Consider the following 19,453-nt stretch of genomic DNA (forward strand, 5'->3'; position numbering starts at 1 on the left):
GCTATACCAAGAGTTAGGTGTGGCCCACTAGTTTATTTTAAAATTAATTAAATTTGATTTGTAAATTTCAGAGATTATTAAGAGCACCAAAAGCAGCTTGCTACTTAATTAATTATCAACAACAAAGCTTATTTATTCAATTTTATGTAAAACCAAATTACAGATAATTTCAATATAATTAACTATTAACACCAAAGTTTATTTATTCAAATTTATGTAAAATCAAATTACAGATAATTTCAATATAATTAACTATTAACACCAAAGTTTATTTACTTAAATTTATGCAAAACCAAAAGTACAATTAACTTCAATTTAATTTTATCAACAGCAGAGTTTATTTATTCAAATTTATACAAACCAAAAGTACAATTAACTTCAATTTAATTTTATCAACAGCAGAGTTTATTTATTCAAATTTATGCAAACCACAGTAAAATTAACTTCAATTTAACTTTATTAGAAATTTCAATTTAAAAGACAGAACTAAAAAATAAGAGATTAATAACAACACTCACAATTTAGCACATAGAAAAGTTCAGCTTGAGCTGCCACAAATCTAATAATTCAATCTAAGGCGGCAATTTAGAAAGTTAACAAATTAATAAAAACCCCTAATTAGAGAAAACTCTTTTGCTGAATTTAATTTATAGCCAGAGGCGTTACATTTTCCCCTCTTATTAAATATTTTTAGAATTTTAACTTGAATTTTTTAGATAAACATTAGTTTTAAGGTGTTAAACGTTTGTTAAACTGAAAAAAACTTTAAATATAGTCAAGGTTAAAACCATTATACACTAGAGCACTCAACTTAGAGATATATAAGCATGCAACATAAGTTTATAACTTTCTTTTTGTAATTTACATGTAATAATCAGAAATAATATTTTAAGAGATACTTATGATCATCAACTTTATGTGCTAAAAGGTACTTGCATATAACAACATTTTTGAGCTAATTCAAAATCTGGATTTAAACACTCTACTAGCTATTTTTAAAGTAAAATTAAAACTATAAGTATTTAATGTAGTAACTGCTTAAGACACTTTTTAAGTGTGGTAAAAATGCTTTTTTAACAAACTAAAAAAGAAATTCTAAAGAAATTGTAAAGAAAAGACTTTTTTTTAAATATAAATTTACAAATTCCTAATTACAATCATGAGTCAAAAGTTTGTTTAAAAGTCAATGTTTACCGTTCATGATGATGGTTCCTTACTCTTACACTGGAGGTTGAGGCTCGGCCTCTTCTTACTCGCCTTCTCCTCCTCTTCTCTGGTTGCTCCAGCTGCGGCCGCTCTTCTTGTAGTGGTTCTCCCGGAACTCTGGCGGGAAGTTTGGCTCCACTGACGTCCTTCTCCGCGAATTAATCGCTGGCGACCTGGCGTTGTTCACCATCGTCATCAACGCCAACGGATTCGAGGGTCTGCTTGACATCATCAGCAGACGGGTTGGCATTGCCCCCATGGCATCCGAAGGTGTGCTGCCATGTATGCATTTCCAGACGAATCGACATCGTCACTACAATTCTGCTGTACGTAGTGGCAGCTTGTTCTTATTAGAATGGCTCATTCTGAGGTCTCTGGGGTGTGGCAGTTCGACTTACCCCACCAAACTAGATGAGTGAAAGTTATTGAGCCATGATTTTTACAATTTGCTTGGCAAGCTTTCCCAGTGCTAAACAGGAGACAACCAAAACTCAATGCAATATAGAAAATTTTAGATTTTTATATAAAATATCACACAGTACCTATTTTAGCTAAGATAATTACAAAAAAAAAATACATGTCTATAAGATACCAATTTTTAATGGTTGTACAAATAAATATAAAATCAAAAACCCCATTAATTTTAAAATTAAAAAATTAAAAAGTTAAGTCATTTAACAGTAATATAAAAAATGCAAGCAGCTTCTAGGTGTTGTACAAAATAATCAGTGAAAATCAACTGTTGCTTATTTGAATAAGCCCTTAAGTAGTATTCATCTAAAAAGTACCAAATATCTTTCTATGCTTGTACAAAAAAACACCAGGTCTCCTGGCTTTGACCATGGCAGGCTTGTAATTATCCAATATTATCTCGAGCTCGTAGTTGTGTTTTGGCTTTGCGTGGTAGGTTGGCTTCCTGGTAATTTCAGGGAAGTCCATTAATAGTCTTTTGCATTTTTCTTCTAACGGAGTCGTATTCTTACCACCCAGATTGATGTGGTTGACTGAAGCGACTATAGGGTGGGCAACTCAGCAGGTGCGAACAGTCTAGCTGATTCGTTTGACCCCATCTTGCATAGTTGAGAGGTAGATGGCAGGATCGCTAGTTCGTTCTTTCTTAACAGGTCCATGCCAATAATGCCAAAGTGGCGTGATTCTTGAGTAACCCAGAACGAGTGGTTGATGGGTTCTAAATTCCCCAATTGAAGTTCGACATCCGCGCTACCAATAGGGTGGGTTGTTTTGTTACCAAACCCTTGGATGGTTCTACTTTGTTTAGGAAAATATTTGTCTATACCGTTAGTCAATTCCTTCGGCAGGATTGAAATTTCGGATCCGCTGTCAACCAAAAAAATGACATTTGTGTTTGAATCCGCTACAAATAGTAGGCCCTGAGGGAGGTTCTTCGGTTTGGGTGCAGGGAATTTATTTAGTTGAAATGTCCATTTTTTTACACTTTTATCTTTGTTGTGATTGGTAGTGTCGAGAGATTTTTGTTGTGATTCTGGCTGCGGTTGCGCTGACCGTTGGGACTGCCCATTGTGGTGCTGGCTAAGGTGGCTCAGATCGTTGGCACTGGTCGTTGAGGTGCTGGCTTTGGCGGCGCTGACCGTTGACGCTGGCCCTGGTGATGCTGGCTGTGTTTGCGCAGACCGTTGGGACTGCCCATTGTGGTGCTGGCTAAGGTGGCTCAGATCGTTGGCGCTGATCGTGGAGGTGCTGGCTTTGGTGGCGCTGACCATTGACGCTGGCCCTGGTGATGCTTGCTGTGTTTGCGCAGACCGTTGGGACTGCCCATTGTGGTGCTGGCTAAAGTGGCTCAGATCGTTGGCGCTGGTCGTGGAGGTGCTGGCTTTGGCGGCGCTGACCGTTGACGCTGGCCCTGTTGATGCTGGCTGCGGTTGCTCAGAACTTTGGTTCTCATCAGGTGTTTCTGCTGCACTACGTGAGGCTGTTTGCTTTATATGAAAAGTCATCTTTGGTTTGTTTGAAGGTGTGGACACTTCATTTCCTGGATGACTTATAGTGCAGTTTGAGGCATTTCTGGTTGGTCTCGGTTGAGATGGGGGTTGCTGTCGAGGGGCGGTTTTATTTACCAATTAGACAGCTTTTGTGTGAGATAGTGTAGCCCCAATCACTCTCCCTCTCACTGCAGAGAGTTTGGGATCTCGTTTTTTGCATGAGGCTGAGATATGGTTTGATGGCGCATACTACATCTCCTGTCAAAACAGGTACGGGTATTTACACCAAATCTCTGATGGTTTCTGCATATAATTTCATTGTTGTTAATGGCTGTCCATTGCTGCTGTGCTTGGGCTGGTCTGTTTTGATTTGAGCGCGGGGCATTGCTATAGTTTATATTCCTAGCTCGTCCCATTGCCTCTTGCTCATTTGTGTCGAGCATTACTTTCCAAGCAATTTGAAAGTCTTTGTCTTTCAGGTGAAGCTTCTCCCGTAAACGATTTTTTAAACGAGGAGGTGCTAAGTGTATTGTGAGAAATTTTGTTAATACACCTTCATTTCTGAACTCAGCTAACCAATGATTAATCTCATCACCTAGTTCCCTACTTGACATGGAGTGCCTGTCAGTTCTTGCCAGTAGCACGTTGCTTACTCGCTCTTGCCCACTCATTAGGAACTCTTTCAACGTGTCGTAGTTCATATCTTCTGGTTTATATCTGTGGTAGTAGCTCTCTCTCTCTTTCCAGGTCACTAATGTTTCAAGCAGCCTGTAAAGATCTTGATCCGATCGAATGTCATAATCGTTGGCGATCTTCTCAAAGTGTTTTAGCTTTATTTTTAACTGCTCTGTATCGCGCTTTAAGTATCCGATTTGACTGACAAGATCGCCCTTTTTTTTGCATTAGTTTATACAGCTGACTTGTTGTTGTGCGGGGCGTACTGCCACCTATGTCTACTGTGACGTCATACCTACTATCTTCTGGCTGGGGTTGGCAGTTGTACGACGGACTGCGAACACATGGTTGGAAGTTTTCTTTCACACCTGACCCTCCTTGCTCTACTGAAGGTCCTCTATAGTTCGGAGGAGAGCGACTGGTCACCTGGCTCCTTGGTAGGTCTTGAGCCTTTGAGGTGTGTGAAACCTGGTGGGGAACCTGGATTTGAGGATCCATTCTGTCTACCCTGAGTTGAGATGTCGTGATTTGTCCTTGTGGATGGATTTGGACTTCTCAATTCATGTAATTCTTCTTGTAATTTTCGAAATTCCTCTTAAAGTTTAGCCTGTCGAATTTGTTCCTTCAAATTTTTGATCCCCTGTACTAACTCCTCGGCACTCAGTTCTTGAGGTGGCACTTGAATAGGGGGTCTCCTGTTGTTTTGGAGGGAATAGTCCATGTTTAAGTTATTAGGTTGGAGTTGTTGTTGGAATGGCAAAGGAGAGGTTCTTGCTGGAGGAATGGAGCTGTTGCTAGGTGGTCCTGTCACCCTTGGTGGAGGCCCATAGTTGCTAGGTGTAGGATTTTTTTGGGGTGGGTAGCTTTGTCTTGGCAGACCGCTTGGATTAGGCTGGTCTCTAGGTTGTTGATAACTGTTCATTGCTGCCTGGGGTTCTTCCTCCTTTTGGTTATTTCCTGACTGATCCCCCCCTACGTTCATGTCAATCTCGGCACTGATTTCTATACCCTGTGTATCAATTAAAGCGTGTTCACTCACGTCGTGGTCACCATATCTTTCGCACGTGGCTTGTGGTTGGTCTGATGGACCAGGTAGGCTACGGCGAGTTTCGGGGTTGTTGACCTTGTCTAAAGTATGATGTATGTTCTCTTTAGAGAACATACTATCCTTTTTGGTGGGCTTGGATCTATTACTCATTGTGCTATACCAAGAGTTAGGTGTGGCCCACTAGTTTATTTTAAAACTAATTAAATTTGATTTGTAAATTTCAGAGATTATTAAGAGCATCAAAAGCAGCTTGCTACTTAATTAATTATCAACAACAAAGCTTATTTATTCAATTTTATGTAAAACCAAATTACAGATAATTTCAATATAATTAACTATTAACACCAAAGTTTATTTATTCAAATTTATGTAAAATCAAATTACAGATAATTTCAATATAATTTACTATTAACACCAAAGTTTATTTATTTAAATTTATGCAAAACCAAAAGTACAATTAACTTCAATTTAATTTTATCAACAGCAGAGTTTATTTATTCAAATTTATACAAACCAAAAGTACAATTAACTTCAATTTAATTTTATCAACAGCAGAGTTTATTTATTCAAATTTATGCAAACCACAGTAAAATTAACTTCAATTTAACTTTATTAGAAATTTCAATTTAAAAGACAGAACTAAAAAATAAGAGATTAATAACAACACTCACAATTTAGCACATAGAAAAGTTCAGCTTGAGCTGCCACAAATCTAATAATTCAATCTAAGGCGGCAATTTAGAAAGTTAACAAATTAATAAAAACCCCTAATTAGAGAAAACTCTTTTGCTGAATTTAATTTATAGCCAGAGGCGTTACAACATACTTAATGAGTATCTAAAAAAAAATCGTAACAGTTAAAACTGTAATTTCTATACTGAAGAAACAGTTTGTTGAAGTTTAAATAAATTAAATACAAATTTGTTATTAATAAAACAAATATTAGACAAGTGTCTTTTTTTTTCTAAGTTGTAAAAATATGAAAAAATTTTAATTAAGTAATTTGTTTTTTTGTTTTTTCTAACAGATAATAATTCTTAACAATATTAAAAAAATCTAGGTCTAAAAAGAAGACAATTATTACAAAAATAATCGGCAGCAAAAGAGTATATAGAAATGAGTAACCAATGTGTGCTATTGTTATGAACAATATAAGTTGATAAAAGTTTTTTTTAACTTTGACTATGGTTATAATAATGTTTTTTAAATGGTAATATCGTTAAGTTTTTTATGACTTTTTATTTTTTTAAAAACTGGTTAAACTTTGTTTTTAAAGCAAAACATTAGCATAAATTAGAATAACTAGTACAATTTAAGACTCAAATTATAAACAATAATAATATAATTACAAAATTATCTTTTTTTTAAAACACTAAAACTTAAGGTAAACTAAGTTAATTTTATGAAATAAAATTAAATTCTTTACTTTTTAAACGATACTTTAAGGATTGTACGTATTAACCTATTACAATGTTTTGAATACAAAAAAGAGTTTAACTTTTAACGTCTAGCCGTTTTAAAAACACTTAAAGTAGTTAGAAAAATTTTAATATAAGCAATAAAAATATAATTAAGAAAAAAAGTAATTCACTAAAATATTTTTTTTAAATCTGTTTTTATGAGCTAATTATACTGATTATTATTATTTTATAAATACAAACCTTTTGTTTATTATGTTTAATGAAATCAAAACGTTTGCATTTCTATTCGTTTTTTCTTATAGCTTTAAGACTTTTTAACAAAAAAAAATATTTTTTTTTACGGAATTCTCACTGCGATTTTTTAATAATTTTTAACTCCTATTTAAGTAAAAAACAAATATAATATCTACTAAAGCAAACAAAGATGTTTGGGTAAAAAGTCCAAAAATTGTTCGATTATTTCATCACAATTTGTTAACAAAAGACAAATCACGGGGTCTAATAATGCATTTAAAAAAATATTTCAATACTTCGCAGCAATATTAGTATAATTTGGTGTAGACATAATGTGTTTTACACTAGACGAACTTCAATATTAATACATTGATAGTTTTTAGAAGTTTTGGTTATCAGCTATAACCAACTTGAATTGTATACTACATTTTATGTTTAAACAATAAAAAGAGTAATGATTATCAGTTAAACTTATGAAAGATGATTCTATGTATATCTTACAAAACTTATACAGAAATATTATAAACGTATTAGTAAGAGTAAATAAAAATATATAAACTTACAGTGTTTCTTTATTTGCAGTGTTTTATAAAGTATAGGTTGTATCATTGTTTACTATAATTAGAAATTTATAATGAATCAAAATAATAATGCCGTATTCGGTAATCGACGGCGATGGGCCGTATACAGTCAGTTAAAATTGTTTAAAAATAAAAATTTGTTGGAAGTAAATACTTATTCTTGTAAACATATACCATTAGCTTTTTATAATACAGTGAGAAAAAGTTCAAACAATATTTTTGTCATTTTTTTTAAATATATAAGTAAAAGTAATTAATACTAATATCGGATAAAGTTTGCTTTATAGAGATTACTACAACTGTTACGTATAGTAAAAACGTAAAATGAAAGATACAGCTAACAGTCACGAACAGCAAAACAATTTAAATTTTGATAAAGCTAAGTTTTGTTGTAGTATTTGTTTAGATGTTTTCAAAAATCCTGTTGTAATGCTTTGCGGTCATTTGTTTTTGCTATTTTTTAGTTCTGTTCTTTTTTAATCAGACATTTAACAGAATATGTTTTTAGTTTCAAAATAGTATAATTACTGATTTTTTTTTAAATTAAAAAATTCTGAAAGTTTATTCTTATTGCCAATATGTTTGTTAATTTTCAAGGTTTTGAAATTTTAAACTACTTTAATTTTAGTTGGTCTTGGTTCTACGAGTTGTTACAACTAAATCAGAGTTTTCAATCTTGTCCAATTTGCAAAACTAGCATCAGTGAAGAAACGATTGTGTCTGTTTATAATTGTGGAAATTGTGATCTTAACGACTCGACTAGCAAAAAACCTCCAAGACCAAAAGTAAAGAGCCATGTATCAAAATTTAAAAAATACCTTTCAAAAATTTAAGGCATTCTAAAGGTTTATATGTTATAAACTTTTTTTTCCAAAAGACTTATCTATTTTACGTAAAATAGATAACTATTCGTCTTTAATCTGTAGTTGTGTTACAATAAACACTCTGGAAAAATGTCAAAATTATATTAATGTTAGTTATTACATTAGTTCACTGTATTTAATTTTTTTTTTCTGAAAACGGAGATAAAAAAAGATAAAAATGATATGAAAATAATAAATCTAATTATATTTCTGAAAAACAATTAATAACTTAATTATACCCTTTTGCATTAATAACTGTTTTTTTTAATTTTACACAAAACAAACGTAATTTATACATATTCAGAAAAAATTGTTGGTAATTAGTAAAAGTTGTTTTTTGAAATATCAAGTTTGATAATTGATTTCCTACGAATTACTAACATGATTATAAAATTCGTGTATATTTTTTATAACAGATAATTCTTGTCATATCGTTGATGGAAGATAAAGAAGATGTTTTATTGCTTATAAATTAATTAAAACTTTTTATACAAAGCTAATTTGTTAGAAGAATAGTTTAAAAATTTTTAAGAGTTTTATCGATTGTAATAGTTTTTCTTATAATTGTTATCTTCGTTCTGTTAATTTTTTGAAAATTTATAACAGTATAATAAACGTTTTTTGAATTGTGCTTATTGTAGCAGCATTGTAATTTTACCAGTTCTAAATTGCCTATCATAAAATCTAAATATTAAAGTATTTAAATATAAAAACATTTAAGTTGACATTGTTATAAGTAAAAATAAAATTATAATTTTAAAATACAAATTAAAAAGTTGTACAAAAAGATTCTGTTCAGATATTTAGGTTGACATTGTGTGTATCAATATAAACTTATAAAAATACATTTTTTATTTTATCACATAATCCATCAAATCAACAATTTAAAACTATTTGAAAAAGATGAAGGTCGTTCTTGTAATTAGCAACTTTATTAATATTTTTAGGCTTATTTGCTGATGAATAAAATTTTATGATTTCTAAAATATTAGTAAACTTGTTTCTTCTAGTTAAAATAAAATCGGTAACTATGAGTAAAATATAAACTATATTTCAAAAGTAACAATCAAAAAGTTAAACAAAAGAATTTAGTTCAGAATCATTATTTTTTAAAGTTATTTTTTTTTACTTTTTCATTAGACATTATTTAAATACTAAAAGTTATTTCAACTATTAATACTAATAATATTATTATAATGTAACAATGTTATTAATATTATGAATAAAAATAAATCAAAATTAGTAGAAAATAATCGGGATTACTAAAACAATAGTTTGAATCAACATTTAAAAAATTTATTAATTTACAACTTGTTTGCACAGATTAACTTTGAGCCACACTATCACTCGATCACTACATTGATTTGAAAAACAAACGTTTGTGTTGAAATTGGTGAAAATGTGCGTATTATTTAGTTCTAACAACCATGGTACACAATAACATGATTGTTTCAACGCCAATTGCTGTATAAAATATATATAGTATATGCAGTATTGTAATATAGTTTATTTAAAATATATGATCCACTTAAAAATTTAATAAAATAACTTTAATTTACAAACATCATTCTAAAAATACAGTTTACATGAATATTTCATTTTCAAAGAGTATAATATAGATTTTGTAGGACAGTTCTGGTAAATTACACGTTAAGCTTAATAATATTATTCAAAAATTCTTACCTACAAATGAATTTTTCTGGTGAAAGTATTTTGACTGCTAACTAAAATAATTGCCTTTTTCTTTATTGTATTACAAAAGCTAATGAGTAATTTTCATTTGAACAGTGAACATTAGAGAAGTATTAAAACAGAAATGTAACATAATCAGAAATGTGTTAAACTTTATAAGTTTAATTTTAATGGCCAAACTTTTAAAACTACTTAAAATAAAAACATAATAATTTATGATTACTCCTTGTTTTTGGTAAATAGATTATTATTTTATAAGATATTTTGCTAAATATTTTTGTTATTAATTTTAAACCAAAAAAATTTGTTAATTCATAGTTTTATGGTAATATTAAAAGAATTCAAAAATTGTTGCAATACAATGTGATAAACATAACTTGATATGTACATATAATTACTGTAAATAAATAAAATACTTTTTGTGTTTGTTATTAAATGCCTATTTTTTGTTTTTGTTATTCGTTTATTTGAAGTCGTCGCACTAAGTTGATATTAGAAGTTTCAAGATATTAATCTTTTACAGTAGTTTTTGTATCAATTTGTTATTTTATACTTCAAAGTTTTTTATTATACAATCAATCATAAGAACTTAGAATAGTATTTTCAAAGAGATTAACTATTCGAGCATAAAGCTTCTTAAAAACATATTACAAGATGTAAATATTAAGTCTAATCACAAATTAAGTACAACACATTATTTTAACTTAAAAAAAACTAATGCTAAACAATTAAAAGACAAACGAGTTAATATTTTAATTTTTAATTTTCACCGGAAAAGCTTTAAATTATTTTTTTTTCTTAATATAAAAATTGTATGTTTTAGTTTAAAACAAAAAATATGAACTAATAAGATTATTTTAATATTAAGCTTATTTTAACTTTTATTTCAATTAGTTATACCTTTAAGCTTACCTGAGAAGGCCTTACAAATAAATCTTTTGACCGAATTACGACTACTTTGTCTAACTAAAATAGTAAATTTTATACAAAAAAGCTTGTTGAATTTTTAAAAGCTTGATTTTTTTCAGAATATTGAATAAATTAAAATTTATTACTGATGTAAACAACAAGTATTTATTATAAATGTATCTATTTTATTTAGGTCTCTTAGCGAGTTACACCTAAAAATAACTAAAAAATTGATTAAAGAAAAGAAAGCCATCAAACAAATCTCAATTTAATGTTAATAATGTGTATTTTCTATTATCTTAATAATAACTGTTAAAACTTATTTTAATATGAAACTATGTTATGTATTTAATTTTATATATATATACATATATTTATATATATTAAAGGTTTTATACAAAGTTCTGATCGATAGTGCTCGACAAATCAAATTGAAGCTTAATATTTATTTAATTATATAAAAACTATAATTTAAACAGCTGTTTCACACATTGAAATGTAAAATTTCATGTGATCGTCAGTAAGTTACAGTTTATTATAATAGTGAACAGAAATTTCAATTTTAGAATTTTTTATAATAATTATGACGTAGTAATGGTACAGTTTATTGTACGATTAGTTGAATTTGAAATACGCTGTGAATATTATCTATGCTTTTTAGGAAAGTTTAAAAAGGTTATTTTGGAAGAACATTTTAAGCTATTAGAAAAATTTTTTAGGCTGTTGGGGAAAAATGTTATAAAATGCTATAAAATACTAGTGTTTGCCGCTTCGATTTTATTTTGTTTTAATATTTAGTTGGTTTTAATTTTGTTAAAAAAGTATTTTTGATAATGGATTCAACAATATTAACAAAAGACACACAACAGAACTAGCGAATTACATAAGGAACTTAAAAGATAACAATACAGACTACAAAATTAAATGGGAAAAATTGAACAGGATAAAATTAAAATTCAATACTTAATTCGACTGCAAACTTTGTAACTTAGAAAAAATAGAAATCGAAAAATCAGATAAGAACGTTACACTAAACAAGAAAAGCGAAAGACAAAACATATGCATCCATTATCAAAAATACTTTTTTAACAAAATTAAAACCAACTAAATATTAAAACAAAATAAAATCGAAGCGGCAAACACGAGTATTTTATAGCATTTTATAACATTTTTCCCCAACAGCCTAAAAATTTTTTCTAATAGCTTAAAATATTCTTCCAAAATAACCTTTTTAAACTTTCCTAAAAAGCATAGAATAATATTCACAGCGTATTTCAAATTCAACTAATCGTACAATAAACTGTACCATTACTACGTCATAATTATTATAAAAAATTCTAAAATCGAAATTTCTGTTCACTATTATAATAAACTGTAACTTACTGACGATCACATGAAATTTTACATTTCAATGTGTGAAACAGCTGTTTAAATTATAGTTTTTATATAATTAAATAAATATATTTATATATATATACATAGTTAGTCTTTACTATCCGAGAATAAATAACAAAACTTATATGTGTACTTAACTAGTACTTTAAATTTAACTACATTTTTTGAGAGTTCTATTCTAACCAAAACAAAAAATATCTTACTTGTCCGCATGAATTTCAATTTCCTCTGTTACATCTTGTAATTCAGATACAGGTCCTTTATTACTTTGCTGCAATTTTATTTTCAATATTAGTTTAGATTGTTTCACCATTGTCTTTTTTTGTTGAACTTACTTTTTTCTTGGTAGATATTTTTTTTGTGTCCCTGGTATGAATCTTTTATGAACAATTTTATTTTATCTTTTCGTTAGTTTGTTTCTAACATTTACTTTTGTTGTTTAAGATTTTAAATCTTGTATTTTTTTACTTTAATATAAGTATATTATAAAATTTTAGTATTCAGTTTCTTTTTATGTTATAGATTTCGTACTAGCTAAAATAACTGTTGATTGGCCTGCATACTAAAGTTGTGTTCCGTGTAAAAAAAGTTATCGTGCCAAAATGTCGCTGTGCAAAAATATCACCGTAATAATGTGACGTTGTGCAAAAATTCTGCCCTAAAAAAATGTCTTCAAGGAAAAAATCGCCGTGAACAAATGTCCCTTCGTGCAAAAGTGATGCTCGTGTAAAAGTGTCCCCTCGTGCAAAAGTGACGCTGTGCAAAAGTGACGCTTGTGCAAAAGTGACCCGTTCCCAGTTTAAAAATTTCATAAAAGATTAAAAAGTTTACAAATAACAAATACTTGAATGAACAATAATATAAGTCAAGTCAAAAATTTTATTACTTATTGTATTTGTTTAAAACTAAATAACTATCGTTTACTTATTGATGTTATAAATACTTTTGTAATATTGCAAATGTAATTTGCACAACTGTATGTACAAAATAGTAAATCTACTTTAAGTATTTCTATCATCTGATTAAAAGTTTACAAAATACTCATTTACTTTAATATTTCAAGTGTTTAACTTACAATTCAACTGTATTTAATCGTTGTTTTAGAAATTTTTTAGAATAATGTTTTATTTTTTATCAATTTTAGTAAGTAAATTGAAATAATTGGTTTGTTTTGAACAGTATTTGGCACATGTGTTACATTTTTTACGTAGGTAAACTTTCTCCAAATAAGTTTTTTCTGCACAGTTTGACAGTTTACTCATTACTTACTCATTTATAAAATTTCATTGTTTCTTACAACAGTTCAAGTTTCATGTTAAAATAACGTTTATTTTATTTTATTTTTTGTTTTACTTTTAAACCAATTTTTTTTTGAAAACTTCAGTTTAATTTAGTTTTAAGTTTTACTACGACCTATATTATGATACAAGCAAACTAAGTTATACTTAAAATTTAGATGATGTTTATGATTTTCTTGATTTTTAAATAAGCAGTTTTCAGTAGTTTTATCATAAATAATAAACTTAAAACTAGTTTAATGTACTTTTATATATGTTTGCATTAAGTAACAAAAATGCAATTAAAAAGTAAATTTTAGTTAAATCATATAACAGTTTTATTTTGATCAAATTTTACATTCTAGTTTAAAACGCAAAAATATAATTGTTAGTTTATTCAAAAGTTTTGCTTATTATAGTCTCAATTCTCACAAGAAACTAAAAAAAAGTTAAAAAATTAATATTTGAAATTGTTTTTTTTACTTATATTAAGGCTTTATTTGTTTTCAAAATTATAGTAGATATAATCTAAAAGTGATTAGTATGAAAAAAAAACAATGCAAAAGTAAATTCTTTAATTTTCATCAGTTTAATTATTTCACTTTTAATTGTACACTTTACTTTTTAAACTTACAATGGCTATCATGATATAAAAGTTAATTCTTTTAAATTTTAAAAACTCTAATTTAATATTTCTACAAACATTTTCTCTCGTGATTTTAAAAGTATAAACAATAAAGTTTTACAATTCTTTTTCTAAAACCATTAAAAATAGAATAAACATTTTTAACTTTTTTTATACTTACAGATTTAATAATACTGTACTTTAATGCTACAATAAATATCAGAAGCAAAACATGCAGGTAAATTTGTTATTAAAAAATATTGAGAACATTCTAAAGTAATAAAATTTTAATATAAACAAAAAAAGCTGTATATGTAAATGTTAAGCCGTAAAATTACGCATAATAAGCATGTTGATTTAAACCTTAAACAGAAAAAGTGCTAAGAAACGTTTTATTAAACTTTCAATTAATAAATACAATATACGCTTACTTGTTTTAGCTTGGAACTTATATGCAAATTATCTAAAACATTCAATCTGTGCTTAACTTATTAAGTGTTTGAAAACCTTTTTTGAAACTACTTTATAAATTCTGGGAATTTTTCTTTGAAGAGAACTTTTTTTTTTGTAGATTACAGTCAATTTATTTAAACAACCAATATTTTACATACAGTATGTTCAAAAAAATTTATTTGTAAAATTAAGATAACATTAATTATTTTACGGTTTATTTCTTTTGTTTTAAGGCTTAAAAAATTTAATTCTAAAATAGCTGGCTTTTTATAAAACTTGTTGTCACGTTTTTGTTTTAAAACAATAGTTTATTCTCACTTACTCGCATTCAATCACTTATGTGTCTACCATTGTGTAAAAATCGGTAAAACGGTTAAAAGTTTTATTATAAAAGTATTTGTTTTTGAGCTGTTAAACGATTTTTTTTAGTAGTTTTATTTACTATGAGAAAAACCATAAAGTTTTCTTTACACTAAAAATAACTGAAATGCCAAAATATAAAAGTACGAATAAAGTAAGTAAGTTCTAAAAGTAAAAACGTGATTTATCTGTTTTACAAAAAGCTATCAAAAGTATTTGTTTAATAAAATTTAAGTATACAGTTGTTAAACTGACAAAAAATTAATGTTTTCCTAACTAGTTTATCTATTGATAACTCAAGTTTTTTTTTATTTAAAGCTAAACACATTTTGTTAATGTTCATTTTTTTAAAATTATTTACATATGTTTTATTATGTAAGCTTATGAAAAACCAATTTTGAACAAGTTAAAAACAACTGTTTTTATCAATTTTAGTACTATTTATATAATAATTTTGTTCGTTAATTTCAAATATAGAAATTAAACAATCCTTGCCATAAAAAAATTTAAAAACTACTAAATCATTTTATAGATAAAAATATTAACGAACAATGCTTGATGTTTATCTATTTTAAAACTACTGACTAAAAAATGTCAATAAAATATGCTAAAATGTTTTAAATACTTATAAAAATATTAATACTACATATATTTCACACTTTTTATCTAACTAAAATAACCAAGATGTTATATAGAACGTGTACTTTTAAATTGAAAGCATTAATAATTGAAAGTATTTACTTTTATTCCTAATAAACTAAAAATGTTTTTAAACAGAGTTAAAAATTAGTTCAGTAAAAGCTTTAGTTGTGTTTTACTTACTTTGAAAAAACTCACTACTAAAAATTATAGTTTTAAGTTAATAATAAGATGCGTAGAGATTAGTTATTATTTCTAAATAATAATGTTTAAATATTATGCATCAAAATTTTCTGCAAAGCAAAAACTTATTTTTCCAAACAGTAGCAAAAAGCATTGTTATAGTTTTAATATTTGAATTAGTTAATGTTTAAAAACATTTTTTTTTTATGTTTAACTTTTTTCATAACATTCCTAATGGTATTAGCATTTTATCAATGATACTTAAATGTTTTATCTCCTCTTACCGTACTAACTAATTTTTAATGTAACAAACACTTCCTCAACAGTCGATAAAATGCGTGGTGTTTTGCTCAACTATTTTTCTAGTCAACAGAATGAAATGCGTGTTGATAGTAGCATTTTGTTAATAATATCTATAAAAACGTTATCTCTATACTTAATGATAATGGCTTATCTTATCTTTAAGTAGTAAAAACTTTCAAGCAGTCAATAAAGTCTATTTTTAAAAATTAGCAACTACAAAAACTAAAATTACTAAAGAATAAATCATTTTTGTTAACTTTAAATTCTTATCAATACAAAGAATTTCTCCAAACTGTCAAGTAAACTAACGAACGCTTAATTGTTAATGCTTTGTGTGATTTCGTTGATACTATTTAAAATTGTTTTAGTCATTTTAAGTTAGTGACGTTAGGTGATCGAATTTTTCACTTTAAACACTACAGATTTAATTACTTGAAAATTTTATATACAACAAAAGTCAATAAAATGCGTTCGATTTTTTTACAAACTAATAACTGTTTAATGGTATTACTACTTTGTTTAAATAAACTACATAGTTTAGCAATACTAAATATTACGATGTTACAGAATTCTTCAAACTAAAAAACGTCTTATCAAACTAATAATTTTTTATACTAAAAAAAGCATTTGTATTCAAATTAAGAAAACAAAAATCCAACAGTCAATCAAGTGCGTGACGGTGGGCGACGGAGCGGTCGGCAAAACTTGCTTGCTAATCAGTTACACAGCAGGGGAATTCCCCGGCGAATACATTCCCACCGTGTTCGAGAACTACTCGGCCAATCAGGTGGTAGACGACCACTTGATCAACTTGAGCTTGTGGGACACAGCCGGGCAGGAAGACTACGACAGGTGTGTTACGTCATGATTTGTTTTGTTACGTCATAGTATGAAACTATTAAACATTTTAATTTTGAACTACTTTTAAGCTATTTTTTGTTGACAAGTGTGAGGTCATAATATGTTTTGTGACACAATGAACAGTTTTTAGTTTTAAAAGTTTTTTGTTTGTTTTCTTAATTATCTTTATTAGTGCTTGATTATAGTAGTTATCTAATATATCCAATCATTATTAATACTTAACTTACTTAATTTTTGTACGTTCAACAAAAGTTTACTAGATTATAAAACAAAAGAAAAATTTAAGAAAAAGTTACAGAAACCAAAGTTTTAACTTTTTTAAAGAAAATAATTCTTTAATAACAATTTTTCTTTCACAGACTTCGCCCCCTCTCATACCCAGGCACTCAGGTCTTCATCTTGTGCTTCTCAGTAAGCTCGCCCTCCTCCTACGAAAACGTCAAGATAAAATGGTATCCCGAACTAATGCACCACTGTCCGGGAGTCCCCATAGTTTTGGTGGGAACCAAGATCGATCTTAGGACAGATGAGGTAGATTAAAAGACCTTTTTGCTATAAGACCTTTTTTTATGGCAACTTTTAATGATCTATAAATAACTTTTAAATGCAATTATATTCAAAACTGTTTTAGACTAATAGGTAATAAGTTTATAAATTAAATTTCGACTTAAGGAAAGACAAAATAAATTTAAACAAAATTATTTGTATTTATTATTATACAATTTTTGGAGTTTTTTGTGCCTTATATTGTTAGGTTAAGTACACTAATATATTTCTAATTATAGTAACAGAGAGCTTTTAAAAGATTTTTTAGCAAGGCTTTAAAATTAAAAATAATTGTGGTTTACAATTTTATTCTGTTTATAATTTTCATTTCGTAAACAAAAAAAAAAGAAATAATTAAAGCTTAAAGCATTTAACACAGTCAGAATAAAATTTACTTTTGAATTTTAATTACTCATATCTACATAACACCACGTTTGCTTACGTTTCTATTAAGTTCTATTTATTAATATGACAATAGTTAATCTACTTCGCTTAAACATACTTAAGCTTAACTTAATTACATATATTTTATTTATATCTATAAATAAAGTGCTAAATTAAGATAAAACATATGTTTTTATTTATTTATATTTCATGTTAAAAAATGTTTTTTTGATTCGTTAACATTTACTATGACAGTACTTGTAACAACTTCAATAATACTTTATGGCTAAAATTAGAATTTAAAGGACTATATATACTTTACAATAAAAAAATTTAAATGAGATTACGTATTAAAGTAATGTTACTTTAAATAAAAAATTATGATCTTTTTTCTAAGATTTATATTTAAAATAAAAAGGTAGAATAAGTAATTAATAGTTTGTTCAAGTTTACAAGGTTATCTTCTAATATAAATATTTGAAATTTACTAAAATTATTTAACTTGTACAAGATTACAAAATTAGTGTTAAAATGATTCGATCATAACAGAAAACCCTTGGTTTACTGGCACAAAAGGACCTTTACCCCATATCCACAACAAAAGGAATGCAACTAGCCAATGACATAAAAGCTAGAAAATACTTAGAATGCTCGTCGCTGACCAGGGAAGGATTGAGGGAAGTTTTCGAAGCGGCCATAAAAGTCGTTCTCTACCCGCCAAAAGTTGAAGAGAAGAAATCAATTTGCAGTCTTATTTAACATATTTAAGACTGAGAAGTTCGTATAACACTCTCGTTTTGATTACTGCATTGCATAAAAAGATTTATCTAGCTATATTTTAATAAAAAAAAATTGTTAAACATTTTTTACAACTTCTAAACTCAAACATAAAAATTGAAAAAAAAATCGGTTAACTAATATCAATTGCTGTTTCTGTATCTTGAAGGGATAAAATGCTGGTAGTACTTGAAAATATTTGTATTGTTATATGGTTGTACTACGATAAACAAAATTAAGCGTTCAGATTTTAATTTTTTCATACTTATGACCTTAAAAATCTTATATATTACAGTAATTATATTAAGAAGTCGTTATTTTTAAAACTACCTTACTACTAAATATTCAACTAGTTTTATTTTTGATTTATATTTCAAAATTTTTGATGGTTTTGTAAATAAGTACTTTTCTTTGTGATTTTGCTTATTTGGTTTTAGTTGCTGTAGTAGTACTAGCACATTGGCACTTATCAAATAGTAGTTTAAAGTAACTTAAACAACTGTCTTTAATGTATTTGGTAGGTTTTTTTTTATCAAGTTAGTAACTACTATATATATTTTTTTTATTATGTTTAGTTTGTATAAATCTCACCTTCTCTCCTAATAAAATATTTAAGGATATATATCAACAATATGTTTTTTATTCACTTAATGCATTTTTTTTCGCATTTAAAATTGTAATTATTTTTTAAAATTATTATATTTTTAATTTCCAAAATATTTTTTCTAATCATTTGTCGAACTTTATAAAGTTAAACATAAAACAAAAATAACAGTATATTAAAAAAGAAATATATATATTAGCACTCACCAACTCAATTTTTATTTCTAAAGTTATAAAATTACGAAACATGTTCTTACTTAAGTAAGGTTTTAGCGTTTTGTTTTTGTCTTCTTTGACAATGTAAATTTAAAAAATTTTTTATTTTAAGTTCACTAAGTAAGTATTTTTAAAAGCTTTTTAGACTTTATCACCTTATAGGCTTATATATGTGTGCATTATCACTGACATCAACTATAATTGTTTTCAGAAATGGTTTTTATTGTTGAATAGTGTAATA

At 27.4% G+C, this 19,453-nt stretch overlaps 1 protein-coding gene across 1 annotated transcript; it reads left to right on the forward strand.

Moving 5' to 3' along the window:
* The first annotated feature begins 12,682 nt into the window (after positions 1 to 12,682).
* On the forward strand, positions 12,683 to 18,375 carry LOC145829295 (ras-related protein Rac1-like). The gene is made up of 4 exons (XM_082937054.1): positions 12,683 to 12,700; positions 16,496 to 16,677; positions 17,046 to 17,217; positions 18,166 to 18,375. Exons 1-4 carry the CDS (start codon positions 12,683 to 12,685, stop codon positions 18,373 to 18,375), a joined length of 582 nt encoding a protein of 193 aa, XP_082793180.1.
* The last annotated feature ends 1,078 nt before the right edge of the window (positions 18,376 to 19,453 follow it).

Source organism: Thalia democratica, chromosome 2, assembly GCF_965202585.1.
Source record: "Thalia democratica chromosome 2, ktThaDemo2.hap1.1, whole genome shotgun sequence".
Classification (NCBI taxonomy): Eukaryota; Metazoa; Chordata; class Thaliacea; order Salpida; family Salpidae; genus Thalia; species Thalia democratica.